General features: G+C 36.1%; 1 protein-coding gene across 1 annotated transcript in view; it reads left to right on the plus strand.

Annotated features, from left to right (window-relative positions):
- RAB6A (RAB6A, member RAS oncogene family) overlaps positions 1-22,578 on the plus strand; it is an 86,822-nt gene that overhangs the window by 44,246 nt on the left and 19,998 nt on the right. The window contains 5 exon segments of the mRNA XM_030331171.2: positions 891-949; positions 9,781-9,834; positions 11,387-11,492; positions 13,294-13,412; positions 21,209-21,301. Coding sequence (XP_030187031.1) covers positions 891-949; positions 9,781-9,834; positions 11,387-11,492; positions 13,294-13,412; positions 21,209-21,301 — 431 coding nt within the window.

The raw sequence follows: 22,578 nt of genomic DNA on the forward strand, positions 1-22,578 counted from the left end.
AGTGACACTTTCCTGTGGATTAACCTGAAAATACCAGTACAAAGTAGTATTATGAATCTTTGGGATTGCCTCGCCAGAGAAGTGGAGAGATGTGATCCTGAGATGAGTTTCAATACAGTTTTCCTTGTCACTTCTTTGTTACTCTTAAAACATTGTAGTTCTTGGGGCGCCTGGGTGGCGCAGTCGGTTAAGCGTCCGACTTCAGCCAGGTCACGATCTCGCGGTCTGTGAGTTCGAGCCCCGCGTCGGGCTCTGGGCTGATGGCTCGGAGCCTGGAGCCTGCTTCCGATTCTGTGTCTCCCTCTCTCTGCCCCTCCCCCGTTCATGCTCTGTCTCTCTCTGTCCCAAAAAAAAATAAATAAAAAACGTTGAAAAAATGAAAAAAAAAATTAAAAAAAAAAACAAAAACATTGTAGTTCTTGTGGCCCTCCTATTCCTCCTAGGATTCTCCATCTTTAGTCTTTATATTCCCAGGAGTTTGATTCATTAAATGAAGTGAATGTGAACCTCAATTTTTCCAGGTTACTGTCCAATAAGTGAATTATAATTTCTTCAGAGTCTAATCTTAGTTCTGTTAGGGCCCAAGTGAATATCTGCTTTCCCTTTTGTGAATTAGAAATGTCAACATAATTGATTGTTTTCCTCCATCTTTTCATTTTCCTCAATTCTTAACTATATACTCTTTACCTGTGCTCTTAATTTGAGAGATTGTTATCTGTTATTAGAGAAAGGTGTTTCAACAAACTAGGGGCTATATATCTTAAAATTATTATTAGTAGAACCATTGCAGATATTTCCCACTGACTGTAATTGCAGTCCTCTGTAGAAGAATGGCTTGAGAACCCAGTGTAATATGTTAACTAAGTGAATCTTTTTCCTTTTCATTTCAGTTGGAAAGACATCCTTGATCACCAGATTCATGTATGACAGTTTTGACAACACCTACCAGGTATTTTATTTTTGCCAATTTACTGATTGTCTCTATTTTGTGTTAGAAGTAGTATTTAAGGACTTTTTAAAAGTTCACATTTACATAAAAGCACTTTCTGTAATCTGTAAAATGCTTTATAAATACAGAGTATAACTGATTTTGCTCATTGTCCTCAGTCTTTTCACTTGATTTCTTTATCTCCTCTTCCAAAGTCCTTTCCAAAAGATTATTGGTAATTACCATTTGGGATAGAGGTAGGAGTGATTGTAGATACTCTGTTATGTGGTTCAAGCCTAGGATTATCTGACCTTTTGATCTACACTTAAAGTCAAGAATAAATGAGTAATGCAATTAGAAATCATTAACAGAAGGAGATTTTGGAAATCTACAAATGTGGAAATTAAATAGCAAATTCCCAGATAACCAGTGAGTCAAAGAAAAAAAAATCACAAAAGAAATTAGAAAATACTTTGAGACAAATGGAAAAAAAAAACCCTAAACCACAACATACCAAAATTTATATGATAACAGCTAAAGCAGTGCTGTAAGGAAAAGAAGAAATACATTAAATCAGTAATTTAGCCTTCTACTTTAAGAAATTAGAAAAGTAAACTAAACCTAAAACAAGCAAAGGACACATGATAAAGAACTGTTATCCCAAACATACAGAACTGTTAAAATCTCATAGTAGTAAAGAATTAACTCTTTACATTTTGACATGTTTTGATAGATGTGTATACCTATGAAGCTACCACCACAGTCAAGATTAAGAACATTTCCATCATCCTAAGAAGGAATTTGTTTTTAATTAAGCATTTTATTAACAACCATAAATATCATAGAACAGAAATGACTCATCCATAAATCTGACATTTTAGAAAAGTCTCTTAAATAAAAAACCAGTTAATGTGTACTGTATATATTTTATTATTCTTTTGAATATCTCAGAAATGGTTTAGCTACTTCATAAGACATGAGAAAAGCGAGTTTAAAAATGAAAAATAGCTCAATCAACAAGAGTGCTTCAGTTTCTTTTGGACTCCTTTATATCATATATCCCCAATTTTCTAGGTCCCTACAACTCTATGGCTTATAGGCCTTACCTAGATGACCTTGTCTTTTGTACAGTATCTTGATTCTGAGCAATGCTCTGTCTCTTCTCATCAGAAAAACTACAAATACAAGTCTTAGAGACTAACAAAAATATTGATGTCATTGAGCCATATGTGGAAAATTCCTGAAAAGTGTAAGCTTAACTGTTTGGGAGTAGACCCAAATACCATAGGCTAAAAAATCTGAACTAGGGTCAGAGTCTTGGGCTAAAGACTCACTAGCTAGAGCCTATTTAGAGTTCTCTGTGTGTTTCTAAAGGATTTTGTTACACTCATGGTCTCAGTGAAATTAAGTAGATCTTTCAAGCATATATTAAAGTGCCATTGCTCTTTCTTCATGCTGCTGTTCAGTCAGACATATATAAGGGTAGTGATGTTGACATAAATATAGTGATATTGATAGAATTTGACAGATAGGGAAGGATTTTGATTCTTTGTGGAAAAGTTGTTGCTAATGAAGCTAAAATATTGTACTTTGGCATTAACAGGAGACGTTTATTAACAATGTGAGTTACAGGTTTTTATAACAATTAGGTACAGTCCTAGATATTCTTTTAGTTTAGCTCTAACAGAAAAATTTGGGCAATGTAGTACCCTAGGTCCTTATTTAATGAAATCATCTTGACAATATATTAAGTATTATCTTTGCATATGAAGAATTGACCTTCTGTAGTTAGCTGCCAACTTAGTTATCAGGTGAAGAGTTCTTCAGTGAATCATTTGAAGATTCCCTATATATACCCCGTCACACACACATCAGAAAGACTTCTGAAATGACTAATTAAAGAGCTAGTCTCATTGCTAGAAATTTATTATTGGGCTTATAGGAGCCATGTGTAATGTATGTATCAAACTTAGTTTAAGTGAAGTTTTATTTTACAAAAATGATAAACTTTAGTTAATAATTCATGTTCCCTGTATGATTCCTTTGCACTGACTTCATTTCATTTAAAAAGAAGGAAACTGGCCAAAAGAGTCCTTAATTGACCAAAATTTGGGCAGTATGTCAAAGTGAAAAAAATAAAACCTGTTCTTTTTAAGTAGAGCGTCTGGAATTGATTCTCTTAAAGTTGCTCTTCTTATTCACCACTTATTTTCTTTATCCAGTTATAAACCCACAGATTTTTCTTTTTTTGTTTATTTCTGTTTTAGATTCATTCGTTTATTTGAGAAAGATTATATTGCTCAGACTAACTTCTGAGATTACGTTGAATTTAGAGGGTTTCTTATTCCAAAGGCTGTTACAAAGTGACAATCAACATAAATTCACCTTCATGGTAGACAATGAGGCCATCTATGCTATCTGTCGTGGAAACCTCAATATTGAATGCCCAGCCAACACTAAACTAAATAGGTTGATAGGTCAAATTGTGTTCTCCATCACTGCTTCCCTCAGATTCGGTGGAGCACTGAATGTTGATCTGACAGAATTCCAGACTATCCTGGTGCCTTATCCCCACATCCACTTCTCTCTGGCCACATATGCTCCTGTTATCTCTGCTGAGAAAGGCTACCATGAGCAGCTTTCTGTAGCAGAGATCATTAATGCATGCTTTGAGCCAGCCAACCAGATGGTGAAATATGATTCTCACCATGGTAAATACATGGCTTGCTGTGCACCTGTGTGGCTCAGTTTAAGTGTCCAACTTCAGCTCAGGCCATGATCTCACGGTTTGGGGGTTTGAGCCCCGCGCCAGTCACTGTGCAGACAGCTCAGAGCCTGGAGGCCACTTTAGATTCTTTGTCTCCCTCTCTGCCCTCCCCCACTTGTCCTCTCTCTCTCTCTCTCTCAAAAATAAACATTAAAGGGGCGCCTGGGTGGCTCAGTTGGTTGAGCGACCGACTTCAGCTCAGGTCATGATCTCACGGTTTGTGAGTTCGAGCCCCGCGTCTGGCTCTGTGCTGACAGCTCAGAGCCTGGAGCCCGCTTTGGATTCTGTGTCTCCGTCTCTCTCTGTCCCTCCCCTGCTCATGCTCTGTCTCTGTCTCAGAAATAAATAAACATAAAAAAATAAAATAAACATTAAAAAGAAATAAAAAAAAAATACATGGCTTGCTGCATGTTGTACTGTGGCAACATGGTTCCCAAAGATGTCAGTGCTGCCATTTCCACCATCAAGACCAAGGGTACCATTCAGTTTATGGACTGGGGCCCCACTGGCTTCAAAGTTGGCATTAATTATCAGCCTCCCATTGTGGTATCTGGTGGAGACCTGGCCAAAGTACAGCCATGCTGAGCAACACCACAGCCATTGCTGAGGCCTGGGCTCACCTGGACCTGATGTCCTGATGTATGCTAAGCATGCCTTTGTTCACTGGTATGTGGGTTAGGGCATGGATGAAGAAGAGTTTTCTGAAGCCTCTGAGGACATGGCTGCCCTTGAGAAGGATATGAAGAGGTTGGTGTGGATTCAGTTGAAGGAGAAATGAAGGAGGAGAGGAGTACTAAAGTTAAAAATATCACAAAGGTGCTGCTTTAAAGTTGTGCTCTGATCAGTTTAATTTGTATGTAGCAGTGTATACTCTTTATATACAATTACTGATCTGTGCTTTAAAACATAATGCTTTGTTACAACCCACGCTGTCCATTTCTCTGATGGATTTGAATAAAGTATTTGTCTTAATTGGAAAAAAAAACCCATAAATTCAGGGTTGTATAGTTTAAAATACTGAAATGTTTAAAACAGCTTAAGTGAATTTTTCTAGGAAGATGGTGGTGATCAAATACATCCTTAACCTCTTTAAGTTAAAGCTTTTAAATTATTCTACACAAAATTATACTTTGTTATATGGAAATAAAATCTGCACCCAACTCCCACCCCCACCCCCCGCCCCACTAATGGGACTACTTTTCTCATCCAGTGTTTGATTTCTTATTTTTAAATTTTCTTTAATTTTTAAGGACTTTTTTCTCCTATCAGAAGTATTGTCATTTTATGGGAGGTAGGGGGAGAACAGTTCCTTTTTTTTCAAACTGTGCTAAGAACACTTAATATAAAATCTACCTCCTAATCAGATTTTTAAGTATACAATACAGTATTAAATATATGCACAATGATCTCTAGAACTTGTTCACTTTGCATAAGTAAAATTTTATGCCTATTATAGCGACTCATTTCTGAAATAGATTCTACATAGTTTCTGTTCTAAGTAATGTGGCACAAAGATATCTAAGAGAAAAGTATACATACATACATAAATATACACATACATAAATATATATAAACATGTGTAGTAATGGGATGGTTACCTTTCTAAAATGGAACCCATATCAGCGTCTTGCTTCTGGGATCCTTTGCCTTTCTTCATTGTTTTTACTTATCTCTGTTAGTCAGTGTTAGATAGACTCTTCTTTAACTTGTCCACTCTCTTCTTTCTTTATTCTAGTCTTTGCCTTTCCCAACACTTATTCTTGATTTATTTTCTCCTGCTAGGGAAAGCAGCAGCTAGGCAACAGAACTTTGTATGTTTGGACCACAAAGGAAGCTGATTATCATTGCTTGGTACAGAGGAAAACTTGTTTTCCTTACTTAATTACTTTTGTGTAGGAAAACTCATGTTCCTTAAAATCATGATGTTGAGGGGTCTCGACTGTGTATGGCATCAGAAAAGGTGATAAACAGTTATGTAGGAAGGAAGTCAGACAAAATAGTAGTTTACATCTGCAGTATTTTATAAAATTGCTATTGGGGCAAATAAACACTGTTCTGAGTGGAGAGCATCCAAGTATAAATATCCAAACTACAGTTATCATTATTATCTTGATGCTGATGTATTTAGGTAAGTCATTATTCAATCTTGAATTGTGTGCTCCCACAGTAAAAGTACTCAATTTAATTTTTTGTCTTTTACAAAGTAGACTTCCCTTACCCAGTGAATTAATTAACACTTAAAATAATGCGAAGCTATAAATTAAGATATGTGGGAGAATTTTCTCTAACCTTTGGTTTCTTCTACAATTATTGCCTTCTGCATTTCTATAAAGAAGATGAGCAAGAGGCAGCACTGATGTCTCATCCCTCTTTTATGAAAGTTTGAATTAGTTCCACATCAGTATCATTTAAGATCCTAGAATAGCTGATAATGTTTAGTTTCCTAGCCATTCTTTCTATTTTTCCTGCTGTTGGCTTAATTCCTGTGGCTGATCGACTTCTTTGCCATTGTAGCTCTGCTTGGAATAAAATTAACTGAAAAGAAGAGCAGGCAGGAACAGGCTATGCTTTTCAGGTTAATTTTGACCTTTATGAGTTCAGTGTATGAATGATGTCCCAAAACTAAGACAGTGCAGTGGAAGGAGGGGATTATTATACATTTTATCATAAAGTCTTACTTTGTACTAATTTTAAAAACATTTATATGTGTTGACTGTGAGATCTGAGAATGCATATTTTTGTTTGTAGCTATTAAAATTATTTTTGGCTGTTTATAATAAACATAAAATAACATTATTAAGTGATATGAGAATTTTTTTCATGTAAAAGAAGTTTAGAGGTAAAGTAGTCCTGGGCTTGTGTGGCAGCTCCATGGTCATCTGGGACTAAGATGCCTTCTAAATTTAATCAGATCTCATTCATATATGACTTCCTTGTGAAGGTTGCTTCATGGTTACTGAATGGTTCCTGGAGTTCTGGGTGTGGTATCTATATCCAGGCAGGAAGAAGGAGAAAAGGAAAAATACCAACAGTGCACCTCTCAACTGAGTCAACCCCATTTAAAGCACAAAGAAGACTGGAAAATGTAGTCTTTTTAATGGGAAAAGTATGGATTTAAATAAATGTTTGATTTTTTTAATAAGGAAGAAGGGGAAAATGGGATATTTGTCTAGACAATTAGCTGCCTCTACCACATTATCTGATTAAATGAGGTTCTACTAATGAGATTTCTTAAATGTAGCCCTATACCATTCCTGTATATTTTTCAGGTTTGTCAATTAGATGCTTTTGCACAATAATTCGAATTTATAAACCCATTATTCCCAGCCTATAACAGAATAGGATACACACTTTCAGATTAAATGTCATAAGATGGAATTATAGAGAGAGAGAGAGAGAGATACTTGTAATATGTAGTCACATAGTTTAGGATAAAGGAGAACGCTAGCTTGCTTGCTTGCTTGCTTGCTTGTATGCTTGTTTGCTTTCTTAATAAAAGTCGGTATATAATTGAAATCTACAAAGCACTGCTCACAAAAAAAAAAAAAAAAAAAATTAAAGATGACTTAAGTAAGTGGAGAGACATCCCAGGCAGAGGGATTGGAAGACTTAATATTAAGATGTCAATACTAACTACGCAAAGCAGTCTACAGAATCAGTGCAATCCCTGTCAGATTTCTACTGCCATTTGTGTAGAAATGAAAGAGTCAATTTTAATTTACAGAAGCCAAAATAGTCTTGAAAAAGGAAAATAATAATTGGAAGACTAATACTGATTTCAAAAAAATTTTTTTAACAGTTATTTTATTTTTGAGAGAGAGAGAGAGAGACAGAGTGGAAGCAGGGAAGGGGCAGAGAGAGAGAAGGAGACACAGAATCCAAAGCAGGCTCATGAGCTGTGACATCATGGCGTGAGCCAAAGTTGGTGCTTAACCAACTGAGCCACCCAGGCTCCCCCACCCCCAATTTCAAAATTTACTGCAAAGCTACAGTAATCAAAATAAAGATAGACATATAGGCCAGTGGAATAGAATTAAGAGTTCATGAATAAATGCATATATCTATTGACAACTGGTTTTCAATTAAAGCACCAGGCCCAACCTATAGAATGGGAGGAAATATTTGAAAATTACATATCTGATAAGGGCTTGATATCTAAAATATATAAAGAACTATAAATCAATAATAAAATGACACACTTAATTTTAAAATGGGCAAAGGAGGAGCACCTGGGTGGCTCAGTTGGTTGGGCATCGGACTTAAGCTCAGGTCATGATTTCATGGTTTGTGAATTGGAGCCCCACGTTGGGCTCTGTGCTGACAGCTCGGAGCCTGGAGCCTGCTTCGGATTCTGTGTCTTCTCTCTCTGCCCCTCTTCCACTTGTGCTCTGTCTCTCAAAAATAAATAAATGTAAAAAAAAAAAAATAAAAAAAATAAAAATGGGCAAGGGACTTGAATTGACATTTCTTCAGAGAGGATGTACATATCACCAGTAAGCACATGAAAAGATGCTCAACATTATTAGGCACTAGAGAACTGTTAATCAAAACCACAAAAAGATTCCATTTCCTACCTTCTAGGTTGAGTATTATATATTTAAAAAGAGAAACTAACAGATGCTGACAAGGATGTGGAAACATTGGAATCTTCATACATTGCTATTGGAAATTTAAAATGATGCTCCTACTGTGGGAAGACAGTCTAGCATTTCCTCACAAAATTTAAATAGAATTATCATATGGCTTAGCAATTCCACTGTTAAGTATATACTGAGGAATTGAAAATAGGAACTCACAGTAGCCAAAGGATGGAAACAACCCATGTCCGACAGTAGATGAACGGATAAAGAAATTTTGGTATATCCATACATTATAATAAGTTATTGCTTAATGGGCACAGAGTTTTTGTTTGGGGTTATAAAAAAGTGTTAAAAACAGATAGTGTTGACAGTGGTACATCATTGTGGATGCATTCACTGCCGTGGAATTGTACACTTAACATGGGTCAAAATGTCACATTTTATGATACATATTTTACCACATTTAGAAGTAAAATCTGTCTAAAACATGAGTGTCAGGGACGCCTGGGTGGCTCAGTCTTTTAAGTGTCCTACTTAGGCTCAGGTCATGATTTCATGGTTTGTGTGTTTGAGTCCCACATCAGGCTCTGCTCTGACAGTGCAGAGTCTGCTTGGGATTCATTCTCTCATTCTCTCTCTCTCTCTCTCTCTCTCTCTCTCTCTGCCGCCCATCCCCCCCTCCCCGGCGCATTTGTGCTTTCTATCTCAAAATATATAAATAAACTTAAAAGAAATTATATATATGTATGTGTGTAATTATATATAATTTTAAGTTTATATATTTTATATAATTTATTTGTATAATATATAATGTTTATATTTTATATATACTTATGTATATGTATAAATCAGTGTCAGTAGGTTCATCAGCTGTAACAATGGTACTGCTTTGGTGGGGGATGTTGATAGTAGGGTGTTTTATGCATATGTGGGGGTAGGGGGTGTGTGGAAAATCTCTGTACCTTTCAGTTTTGCTGTCAACCTAAAACTACTCCCAAAAAGTAGTATTTTTAAAAATGGTTAAAATGATTAATTTTGTTATGTGTATTTTACCACAGTTTAAAATTTTATATATATGTGTGTGTGTGTGTGTGTATAAGTATAAATATATATAAATCATTATATACTGGAAAAAGCTGGGCTTTTACTCTCAGCTCCATAGCAAAAGCTTTGTTTCCCTAGACAAGTTTTTTAACTTCTCTGAACCCCAATATTATTAACTATAAAAGATTAAAATAGGGATGACAATAGCTACCCTTGCAGAGATGTATGAGGATTAGAGATGGTCACGTAAAGGGCCTTAAAGAATCCCTTACTACACAGCACATGTTCAGTGGTGGAAGCCATTATCACTAAAAATTTTGGTCATTTATACTTAGCTATGATATGTTTATTAATTATTTCTTCTAATTATAGAAGTCATAATTATCATTTGAACCCTAAACTGCTGACTGCCATTAAACTATTATTATTATTTAATTTTTTTGTTTTATTTTGTTTTACAGGCAACAATTGGTATTGACTTTTTATCAAAAACAATGTACTTGGAGGATCGAACAGTGAGTAATGTTTTCAGTGTGCAATTTTCTGCAGCACTCCAGGATAGAAAACTGTGATCAGAGCTGTAATCAGTAATTGTCATCGTAAGAAGTTCTTAGTAAAGTTGACAAAGTTAGTGTATAAGCTTTGAGAAAAACTGTTATTACAGAGTGGTAGTACTTAGCATTCTGACTTAATCCCCAAGTAAAATGCAAAGGGGAGAGAAGGCCAAGTTATTGGAAAGCCCTGAAGGCCCTAGGCTTGCTAAATAAAATATGTCATCCTGATTTGGAAAAATGATAACAGATAGCATTGAGATAATGAAGAGTATTTTCATCAAGAAATTAGAGCTGCTAAAGACTTTTTGAGTGCTACTCTTGAAGCATTCAGAAATATTTCATTTGAATATCACATCATTTGTGAATTTCGAGATTTAATTTGTCAGAATATGATGTATACCGAAGTGACTGTGAATAGAAGAAGTAATATGTATTTATTTGTTGGATTTAGACACCTGTCTTTTGGAATGCTCCCTTTAAGCACAGTGTATTCCAGCCTATTGTCTCTGGAAGAGATTCCTATCAACTAAGCAGTGACTTTCTTAAATGCATTATTTCAGGACCTAGACCCAAAAAAACATTATTGTGCTTCTAATATTATTTCCTAGAAGTGTGTGGGTTTTTCTTTTATGTTTTAATGTTTAGCATGCCATTTCTTAAATTTTGAAAGCTTAGAAATTGCTTTATAATAGTACAGTACTACTTGTTTTCAGGCTTTTCTTCCTCAAATGTAGATGTGAAAAAGTAAGAAAATAAAGAAATTTTTATGTAGAGTTGCAAAAAGATATTTTTCCTTTTTTGTTGGGTTATGTACAGTGTTCTGGGAAGAAACATGTGGGAGAAACATAAGCACAGTAGTCAAAGACCCAATTTCTGGACTCAATAGAAAAGAGATGCTTTTAACTTCAGAGAGGCTTTCAGAGAAGCATTCACTCCTTTACTCTGATAGCCAGGGCTGCTTGTTGACATTTACTTTCATTTTTCCCTTTTATGCTCACTGAACGTCAACAGAATCTACTTTTTGCTGTCTCTGGAAGGCATAAGATTCAAAGAGAGGTTATAGGGAGTGAAAAAAAGGGAGCTGTATTTCTGATTCTGTGAAATATTCCCCTATTGCCATTTTTAAGTCATGTACCTTCAGAGCAAATTTTTAATATTATTCTCTTTTGAAAAAGGAAAGGAGTTTTGTGTTATTTTCATTCTTCTCATCCCTGCAACCTTTTGCATGAGTCTACTTTTTACCTCCTTCCTACCTTCTCCCCTTTAAAAACATTATTTCTTTTTTCTTTTTAGTATGAGTTTGGTTTTTTTTTTTTTTTTATTTATTTTTTCCCATCCCACAGATCAGGCTGCAGCTGTGGGATACTGCGGGTCAGGAACGTTCCGTAGCCTCATTCCAGTTACATCCGTGATTCTGCTGCAGCCGTAGTAGTTTACGATATCACAAGTAGGTATTTTGCAACGGGTTGACCTTTCTTATTTTTCTTGCTTGTTTGACTGATTTTGTTGTTAGGTACGATTGCAATTATGGGACACAGCAGGTCAAGAGCGGTTCAGGAGCTTGATTCCTAGCTACATTCGTGACTCCACTGTGGCAGTTGTTGTTTATGATATCACAAGTGAGTGGGGGGAATTATGCATTTCTAATCTTCTTTCAACCTTTAGCTTAGCTGCATGCATGTTCTTGTCTTGTGCTTGTTTTCTATACTAGCATGTAAAAATGAGTTTTGTCATAGCAAACCTTATAGACCAGCTAGGTCAGAAATATTTGCTTTTGTGTTTGTACCAATATGCTTTATTTCCACTGTGCCAGGTTTTTTTGCCATGGAAATTTTCCTTCAGATCTAATCATGAATTCTCTCCAAGGCTTTCTTAGTATCCTGTTATCCCTAAGTCACACCATAATTATGGTTGGAAGAATGTCTCCTTTTTCATTTAACTTGATCTCAGATTTCTCTAAAATAAATAATCTTCATTTAAGCCTCTTGCCAAAATTTTCAGATTCTCCAAGGCTCTCTGTTGAGGCTATTAAAAGCTTCTGCTAGCCAACTTTTCTCTGCTTTCCACTTCCAGCCATCCTCTCTCTAGAGAAGGCAGAGAAAACATGTAATGTGCAGTTTTCTATTAATCATTTTCATTTGAATCACATCTGGATTCTGTGACGGACTTTTTTTGCTAACAAATTACACTTTCATTTCTCTCCAAAAAGAAATTTTGAATAGGAGACTAAAACAAGTGATGATCTTCCTTTTTCTTTTCCCTAAAGACTGAATAATGTCTTTGGCATTTTAAGTGCCTGTAAATTTCCCACAGAACATGGTGACTGACAGGGAAATGCTCTCTGATTAAAATTGTCTTTGTAAATTGGTTTATTATATATATCAGGCAATATTAAGCCTATCATTCCATATAGTAGTCCATAATTTGTAGGAAAACCAGAATAGTGTCACATCTTAGACTTATTTCAAAAGAGTGTTACATATACAAACTATTGATTTGCGTTAGTGATACTATACATTTTGTATATCTGCTAGAAGTCATACCTACTTAATAATTGCAATGGCAGAATTATAAGTATAAGTTTGCATTCAGAGACCTTTGGGGGGGGTGGGGTATGTGCTATATGCAATCTTTCTTTTCTTGAAGCTTTACTTTGGGTTGCTACTTGTTTAAAACAATGTATGTTCATTGTGCATTGACAAGTTTTGCAGCTTTAAAATGTTTGTGCTTACTTTAACCAAATCAGTGAAACCTGGTGTCTTTTCTTTAAAAATGCACATGTGGTTAAAATATTAGTAAACTGTTTTCTGGAGCTGCTGTAAAAAAGTGTTTAAGTATTCTACTTAGAATTGGGTGCTAGGGACAAGATGGATTTTGTTACAAGTGATTCTGGTGCATTAAACTAATAAACTTCAAGTTAAAGTGATCACAAAACTGAATAAGCCGTGCAAACAGTGGTGTTTAAGCTATTTAAAGCTTTACAAATTTTCTGGATGTGTTGGGATTTACTGGCTGACATACTTTTGGAGATGCTTTCTTTGTCATGTTGGGTATGTGTAAGTAATCAAAAAAACGTTGTGGCAATGTGACACCATGTTATCTGCCGTAGCTGTCCTTAAATTTTAAAACGCTTTTTTTTTTTTAAATTTTTATTATATATGGTACATTGCATTCATTTGGTCATGTTCAAAATTTTTATACTATAAAAGGAACCTTGAGGACTTTATTTTTGTGATTTGTCACTGACAGTTGTACTCAGATAAAATGGAGTTACGTTGCAGGCACATTAAAAGTGGGTCCTAATGTGCCACCCCCCCTCCAACTTCCAGGGTTTGTTTTCGTTTATTTTTGTTTTTTTAGTCTGTCACTTGGGGAGACTTTGCGGTAACACTAATCTCTCTGTCCACCCTCCTATACCAGATGTTAACTCATTCCAGCAAACTACAAAATGGATTGATGATGTCAGAACAGAAAGAGGAAGTGATGTTATCATCATGCTAGTAGGAAATAAAACAGATCTTGCTGACAAGAGGTATAGAGTGATTTTGTATGTGTATCAAATGTTTGATTTCTTCCTTAAACAACCTGTTATTTTTATTACTAAAGAATTGTTTTGAAAGGAGACATGTTTAATTCTTAAGTTTATACCCCCCTTTTCTTCAGTGTGAGAACCTGAAATATAAATGTAAACATTGAACATTTCCTTAAAGGAAAATGAGTTTTTTTGTTTTGTGTAAGCCCGTGTGTAAATAGTTCTTGTGCAAGATTGTTTACATGTGGGGGGAAACAAAGATTGTTTACACACGAAGCTCGTAACTATTTTGCATTTTTTAGGCCTCATAAACATGAGCAGTATTTTGTTAAAGGACAAAATGTTTGAAGAAACAAATCCTATCTTTAAAAATTATTCATAATGATTAAATGCACACTCTTTTGGTAGACTTCTTATAAATATTCATTATAATTCAGTGGTGTAGTTTTTCTTTTCTTTTTATAAGTTGTATGGTTGAACCAGACTGTGTAGTTGAACTGAATAGCTTGATTGTAATACCTTAGTCAAATGAGCAAAGCCATATTCAAGTCACAGGATGCAAAATTATTAACATTCACTGTAGAGCCCATGGCTTGAATATCTGCCTTCAGCATCCTAAGTAATCTACTGGATAGTCTTTCTGCTTTAAATAGTCTTGACCATTTCACTTAATAGTAGAAGCTTTTACTATTGCTGTTTGTTTATTCATGAGATGGATATTGAAATTCGGGTATTGAATTTGTACTATTAATTAAAATGTTGCAAAGAAATCCAATATGTTCCAAGGCTTGTGCAAATGTTAAGCCCATTTCTTCCCATGGTACTTCATTTGGAATTGGCAGTACAGTGACAAAAAAGTTTTTCTTGATTTAAAAGTAAACTCAGAGTATAATCATCTTTCCTTTATGAAAATAATTATTTGGACATCAATTGGCATCATAAATTTTCACTATTTTATTTATCTACACTATGAGAATTTAAAGATGATATAGGTATATATTCTTCTAGTAGAGAGTCTCTAGTTCTTTTATTTTCTTTTTTATTTTTTATTTTTCTTTTTTTTTTTTTTAATTTTTTTTTCAACGTTTTTATTTTTGGGACAGAGAGAGACAGAGCATGAACGGGGGAGGGGCAAAGAGAGAGGGAGACACAGAATCGGAAGCAGGCTCCAGGCTCTGGGCCATCATCAGCCCAGAGCCCGACGCGGGGCTCGAACTCACGGACCGCGAGATCGTGACCTGGCTGAAGTCGGACGCTTAACCGACTGCGCCACCCAGGCGCCCCTTTTATTTTCTTTTTTAATGTTTATTTTGAGAGAGAGAGAGAGTGCGGTGTGCGTGTGTGCGGGGGGGGGGGCAGAGAGAAAGAGGGAGAGAAAATCCCAAGCAGGCTCCACACTGTCATCATGGAGCCCAATGCAGGGCTTGATCCCATGAACTGTGAGATCATGACCTGAGCTGAAATCAAGAATTGGATGCTTAACTGACTGAGCACCCCCCCCAATACTTTAATTTTTAAATAGAAAAATTGTGTATCTGAATTGTTTTGTTTTAACAGGTAGAGTTAGCCAAATGGATGAGTATATCATCTTTTATTTTATTGTGTAATATTTCAGTTGAGTACACAAATGCTAGAAAATTATACTTGAAGTAATTTTTTCTTCAAGGTAATGTATGTCCATTGGTTTGGAATTACTGCCTTTCTCAGCAATTTTTGCCAGACTATCACCCTTCAACTGTTAACATTTTTTAAAAATTAAAGCCTTGTTCATTCCACTAAATTAATTTTAAAATGAGTAAAAGATTTAAATGTTTGTTAAAAAAGAATTAGAAGAAAAATGTTTTGGTAGTGAGTGGGTGACCTTTTATAAGCATGACATGAAGAGCGCCTGGGTGGCTCAGTGGGTTAAGTGTCTGACTTTGGTTCAGGCCATGATCTCACTGTTCAATAGTTTGAGCCCCACATTGAGCTCTGTACTGACAGCTCAGAGCCTGGAGCCTGCTTCAGATTCTGTGTCTTCCTCTCTTTGCCCCTCCCCCACTCACATTCTATCTCTCTCTGTCTCAAAAACAAACATTAAAAAATACTGTTTTTAGTAAGGGGAGCCTGGGTAGCTCAGTTGGTTGAGCGTCTGACTTCGGCTCAGGTCATGATCTCATGGTTCGTGAGTTCGAGCCCTGCGTCAGGCTCTGTGCTGACAACTCGGAGCCTGGAGCCTGCTTCGGATTCTGTGTCTCCCTCTCTCTCTGCCCCTCCCCTGCTCATGATCTGTCTCTCTCTGTCTCAAAAATAAATAAACATAAAAAATTAAAGAAATAAAAAATATTGTTTTTAATAAAAATTTTTTCTTAGAATCATGACATGAAACCTTAAAGCCATAAAGACAAAGATTGGTTAAGTCTGAATATTATCGATATGAAGATCATATTTACCTGTTAGATCAACCATTATTCAGAAGATTGATAATACACAGTATTGACAAGAATTTAATAAACAAGAACTCTTCATATACTGAAAATGTAACTAATATATTGGGATGAAGCAGTTTAACAGTATCAGAATTTAAAATACTCATGGACTCAAACCCACCTCCAGTAATTGCACAGATACACCTACACAAATGTGGGGAAAAAAATGAACATATAAGAATGTTTATTTCAGGGGCGCCTGGGTGGCTCAGTCAGTTAAGCGTCCGACTTTGGCTCAGGTCATGATCTCACAGTTTGTGTGTTCGAGCCCCACGTTGGGCTGTGTGCTGACAGCTCAGAGCCTGGAGCCTGTTTCAGATTCTGTGTCTCCCTCTCTCTCTGCCCCTCCCCTGTTCACGCTCTCTTTCTCAAGAATAAATAAACATTAAAAAAAATGTTTATTTCAACATTATTTGTAATATTAAAAATTAAAATCAATCTAAATGTCCATCAGTAGCAGTAGCATTTTATAAATGAAGTACACATAGCTACTAAAAAGAATGAGAGGAATTTATTGATGTCTAACACATGAAGCTTAAAAAATGATTTGATCAGTATGTATAGCATGATATTCTTTGTGTTAAAAAAAAAAAATCGATGGTAGGGGTGCCTGGTTGGCTTAGTCTGTTGAGCTTCCGACTTCGGTTGAGCTTCCGACTTCGGCTCAGCTCATGATCTCACTCGTGAGTTCAAGCCCCGCGTCAGGCTCTGTGCTGACAGCTCAGAGCCTGGAGCCTGCTTTGGATTCTGTGTCTCCCTCTCTCTCTGCCCCTAACCCATTCGCATTCTGTCTCTGTCTCTCTCAAAAATAAATAAACATTAAAAAAAATTTTTTAAGAAAATTGATGGTAGATGTATATATATATTTTTTCTTTTATTTTTTAGAATAAATCTGTATAAGCCTACATGGGACTTAACTGTCTCTACATCTTTGAGAAGGAGTAGGATTATGGAGGACTCTAATGTTAATGAGTGCCCTTTCTTTTTTTTAAAGGTTCGTTTATTTTTGAGAGAGAGAGAGAGAACAAGTGGAGGAGGGGCAGAGAGAGAGGGAGACACAGAATCTGAAGCAGGCTCCAGGCTTTGAACTGTCAGCCCAGAACCTGACGCAGGTTTTGAGCTCACGAACCGTAAGACTATGACCTGAGCCGAAGTCCAGTGATCACCCAGCTGAGCCACCCAGGCACCCCTAATGATTGCCCTTTTTAAAAATTACTTTGGTAATTAGGAGAAAAAGTTTTAATAAAAATGATTCAAAGATAAATGTCTTTATCACATTGAGAATTACATTTGTTGTGTGTAAAAACTTGTAGAAAAGACCAGAGTATATCTGTTTCAGTGTTTCAAAATAAGTGCCCTGATGCTCAATACTTTCTGTCCCCTGTAGCCCAGTGATTCCCAGATGTTTAAATTTTGAGAATCAGTGGGTAAATTGGCTTATTAGACCCTCTTTTAAGATTCTGGCTATAAAGGATCATGGTCAACTTTTTCAATTTTTGTTTTTTTGTTTTTTGTTTTATTTAAATTTTAGTTAACTTACGGTGCTGTAGTTGTTTCAGCAGTTAAATTTGGGGGTTTTAGATCCTACTTTTAGATGCTGTGATTCAATGAGTTTAGAAGGTATCCTTAAATCTGTATTTTAATGAATCTTCTAGCTGATTCTGATAAAATTATTGTATATGTATACCACATTTTCTTTATCCATCCATCCATCGATGGACATTTGGGCTCTTTCCATACTTCGGCTATCGTTGATAGTGCTGCTATAAACATGGGGGTGCATGTGTCCCTTCGAAACAGCACACCTGTATCCCGTGGATAAATGCCTACTAGTGCAATTGCTGGGTCGTAGGGTAGTTCTATTTTTAGTTTTTTGAGGAACCTCCATACTGATTTCCAGAGTGGCTGCACCAGCTTGCATTCCCATGATTCCGACAAAATCAAACCACAGTTGGGACCATTGCTATAGCTGAGCTTCAACCATTTGATTAGGGTGACTCCTAGTTTTAAAACTAGGAAGAATTTCTCTGGAATCCTTTACATGTAGGATAGTCATTCACTCATAATAATCATTCATTCAGAAGTATTTATTGAGTACCACTTATGTTTCAGAAGATGCTACTCTAGGGTAGAATAGTAAACAAAAAAAGCCAAGTCTTCAAGGAACTTTTATTTCAGAAAATGAACCAGGCAAATAAATAAGTCAAGAAAACACATAGTAAAAAAACAAAACAAAAAAAAAGCATGGTATGTTTGATAATGATAACATGCTAAAAGTACAAAAGAAAGCAGGGAAAAGAAATATGAAATGTCAGGTGTGAGTTTAAGATATTAGATGGAATAGAAATGGAAGACTTCATTGAGAAAATGGTGAGTTTTGAGTAAATATGCTAAGGAAGCAAGGGAGTCAACTATGCAGATATCCTGAGGAGGAAAAGGTTCTAAGCTGATGGCCCAGAAAATGCAAAATCCTTGAGTTGGGAATACATTTAGTTTATTTGAAGAACAGCAAGGAATCGTATATAGCTGGTGAGGAGAATAATGGAAAGTGTAGTAGGCAATGAGGTTAAAAAATAATAGTTTTTGAAAAAGACAATAAAGACCAGGTCAAGTAGGGCAAAGTAAAGACTCTGAATGAAATTGGAGGATTCATGGGGTGCCTGGGTGGCTCAGTCAGTTGAGCAACTAACTTCGGCTCAGGTCATGATCTCATGGTTTGTGGGTTCAAGCCCCGCATCAGGCTCTGTGTTGACAGCTCAGAGCCTGGAGCCTGCTTCACATTCTGTGTCTCCCTCTCTCTCTGCCCCTCCCCACTCATGCTCTGTCTCTCTCTGTCTCAGAAATAAATAAACATTAAAAAAAAAAATTGGAGGATTCAAGCAAAAAAGTAACTTTTCATAAATCACTGTTTGCTCTGTGGAAAATATGTAAGAGTAGAAGTGAAGAGAGTAATCCAGGCTGAAATCGAAGCAAGAAATGATGATGACTTGGACCAGGATAGTGGTAGCATGTGTAGTGATCAGTGGTCAAATTCAGATACATTTTGAAGGTAGAACTGTTGAAGATATACTCATGCAATGGATAGAATACATAATGATGGACAGAATATGGGGTGTCAAGAATGATGCCTGGATTCTTGGCCTGATTAACTGTCATTAACTGAGATAGGGAGACACTTCATAAGAGTGGTTTAGGATGGAATATTATGACTTCAATTTTGGTCATTTTAAATTTAGAATTGCTAATTAGATATTTCTAATATGTAATTAGATGTCAGGTAGGCAATTGGATATATGAGCCTGGAGTTCAGAGCAGCAGTCCAGGCTAGATAAATAAGTTTGGGATTAATCAGCATGTAGATGGGTATTTAAAACCATAATACTGCCTGGGATCACCAAGGGAGTAATTATAAATAGAGAAGAGGTCCAAAGAGTAAATTTTAGGGCATCTGATGGAAGTGTTTTAAAGAAATGCACACTGTTGGGACACCTACATAGCTCAATCAGTTAAGCATCCTGACTCTTGATTTGGTTCAGGTCATGATCTCATGGTATGTGAGATTGAGCCCCATGTTGGGCTCTGCGCTGACAGCACGGAGCCTGCTTGGGATTCTCTCCCTCCCCCACTCTCTCAAAATAAGTAAACATTAAAAAAAAAAACCCACATTGTTGATATATTTAGGGCTAAAGGTCTGCAAATTGTCAGCTTACTCTCCAGTGTGTGTTTTTTTTAAATTTATACACACACACACATACACACACACATACATAAATACATAGAAATGAGAGGATAAAACAAGCAGATGTAGTAAAACATTATTAACAGGTGGATTGCTATATAAGAGAATTTCTGTGCTGTTGTTCTCTTTGCTTAAGAATACTCATTTTCGGGGCGCCTGGGTGGCGCAGTCGGTTAAGCGTCTGACTTCAGCCAGGTCACGATCTCGCGGTCCGTGAGTTCGAGCCCCGCGTCGGGCTCTGGGCTGGTGGCTCAGAGCCTGGAGCCTGTTTCCGATTCTGTGTCTCCCTCTCTCTCTGCCCCTCCCCCGTTCATGCTCTGTCTCTCTCTGTCCCAAAAATAAATAAACGTTGAAAAAAAAAATTAAAAAAAAAAAAAAGAATATTCATTTTCTTCTTTCCTAACTTTTATAGAGAGTGGAGAATTTCTAGAATAATAGCTTGTAGGCAAGAAGAGAGTGGAATCTAGTACAAAGGTGAAGTTTGGGGAGTAAGGACAGTTTCCTCCATAGTAGCAGGACTAGAAGTAGAATATAAGGGTACACACACATAGATTGGTGGATAGATGTGAGAGCTTGTGGAAATTCTCTTGCATTGCTTTGGTTTTCTGTGTTGTAGGAAGCTGAGTTTGTCAGCTGATATTTTAGATCCATTTAATTAGAATATTTGCATATTTATTACATATCTATATACCAGCTAGGCACTAGGAACACCAAGATAAGTGACATAATCTTGTACTTAAAGAACATATTACAATTTGAGACACATTGCTGCTAATTATAATGTGTCACCAAATGCCCTATAAAATGTATCAAGAGAATTTAATATACATGCCTTTTGACTCCACTTAGAGAAAGCCACAAAATCTATCCTAAAGAAAAGATCCACAGTGCATAAAATATTATGCACAAAGATATTTATAGCAACATTTTTCACAGTAGTAAGAAATTTGAAAAAAAAAAAATCTTTAGCATTTTTAACAGTTGGGGGTGGTTACATAAATTATAGTAGCAAATTGACAAATTGTCCAGTAATAAAAATTATTTTACATGAAGTTTTAATCATAAGACTAAATGCTTATGATCTAATATTAGAGAAAATAGCAGGCTATTAAGATTTTAAAAAATAAAAAATTACAGGATGAGGTCAGCCAAATAAAAGCAAATCATTAAAAAATGCCTTTTTAAAAAATTTTAGTAAGGTATAACATACACACAGAAGTACCCAAATTTTAAGTGTACTGCAGCTTGATGAATTTTCAAACTATTCTTATCTGTGTAACCAGCACACATACGAGGGAAGTTATTTTCATAGGCATCTTGGTGGCTCAGTTGGTTAAGCATCCAGCTGTTGGTTTCAGCTCAAGTTATGACCTTGCAGTTTCATGGGTTCGAGCCCTACATCAGGCTCCATGCTGATGGCATGGAGTCTGCTTGTGATTCTCTGTCTCGCTCTCTCTCTGTCCATCCCCGACTCGTGCTGTCTCTCTCAAATAAATAAACTTAACAAAAAGAAAAGTTATTTTCAGAATCTTGTTTATATTCTTTACAATACCATCTTGCAAAAAGAGGAATTTATCTTTTGAATTTGTTTTACAGGCAGTATCAATTGAGGAAGGAGAGAGGAAAGCCAAAGAGCTGAATGTTATGTTTATTGAAACAAGTGCAAAAGCAGGATACAATGTAAAACAGGTGAGTGTCCTTAGAGTATGGATAGAGGTTATCAAATTGAAAAGAGATGTTATAAAACAATTGTGGGAGTATTCTCTAGTGTAAGATTTTCTTTTGGTTGGTAACAGCAGACCTCATGAACTAGTAACATGATAAACAGTGAAAAAAGATAAATGTGACACAGTTTTTGGAAAAAGAGAAAAGGCCAGCCAAACTTTTCAGATTGTGCACAGGACAACTATTTCATTATGATCGCAAGGTTGTAAACTTAACCATACCCTGCCTCCTATTGCATTGTTTCAAGGTAAAAAGTTTTTTTTTTTTTTTTAATTTTAGAGTTTAATGACAAAAGAAAGTACCATGAGAAAATGCCATGAGAATGGTATTTTGCTTGTGGTTGTGAAAGTATATTCTGGTTACTTTATCCTTAATAACTGCTGCTGTTTTAACAGTGTTTATAACAGCAGTGTTTTGGGGAAGCTGGAAAATATGAAGAGACCTCGCATTATCAAACTTCTCTAAAAGATGGAGTAGCCAAAAACTGAACTGCTTAATTTTCTAGGGCTGCATATCATACAGAGTAGTGGTCCCAGATTTATAGGATTTTCAAACCAATAAATCATTTTTTTTATTTCTAGGTGATCAGTAGAAGGTTAAAATAAAATCCTATAAACTGAATAAGTTGAGCTTTAAGAAAAATTTTATATATTATTTTCAGTTTTGACACTTTCTTTCCCATCTCTCCTTGTCTTGAGATACATTTAAGTAATTTTGAACTGTTACTAATTCCCTCCTTGTAGCATACTCTTCCATGGCTCTAAATCTTTGTTCATGGTGTTCTCTTTGATTAGAATGTTCAGTTTCTTTCTTGACTGATAACGTATTCATCCTTTTAAGTTTCATTTTAGATGTCAGCTCTTCAAAGACATTTTTTTTCCTGACATTCTTTACCATACTGTATCTACATGCTATTCTGTTTAGCAGTAAATGAGTTTTCTGTGTTTTCTCAGGCCCCTGACCTTTGTGAAACCACTGTCATAGAAGTTACCACGTTATACTGGAAATATTTCTCCCATCAAAATTATGTACTCCCAGAGCCTGCCAATGTCTATGGAATTTAGAAAATGATATGTAGGGGCACCTGGGTGGTTCAGTTGGTTAAGTGTCTGACTTCAGCTCAGGTCATGATCTCGTGGTTCATGGATTCCATCACCATGTTGGGCTCTGTGCTGACAGCTCAGAGCCTGGAGCCTGCTTCAGATTCTGTGTCTCCCTTTCTCTCTGTCCCCCTCCCCCGC

This window comes from Lynx canadensis, chromosome D1 (assembly GCF_007474595.2).
Source record: "Lynx canadensis isolate LIC74 chromosome D1, mLynCan4.pri.v2, whole genome shotgun sequence".
Classification (NCBI taxonomy): domain Eukaryota; kingdom Metazoa; phylum Chordata; class Mammalia; order Carnivora; family Felidae; genus Lynx; species Lynx canadensis.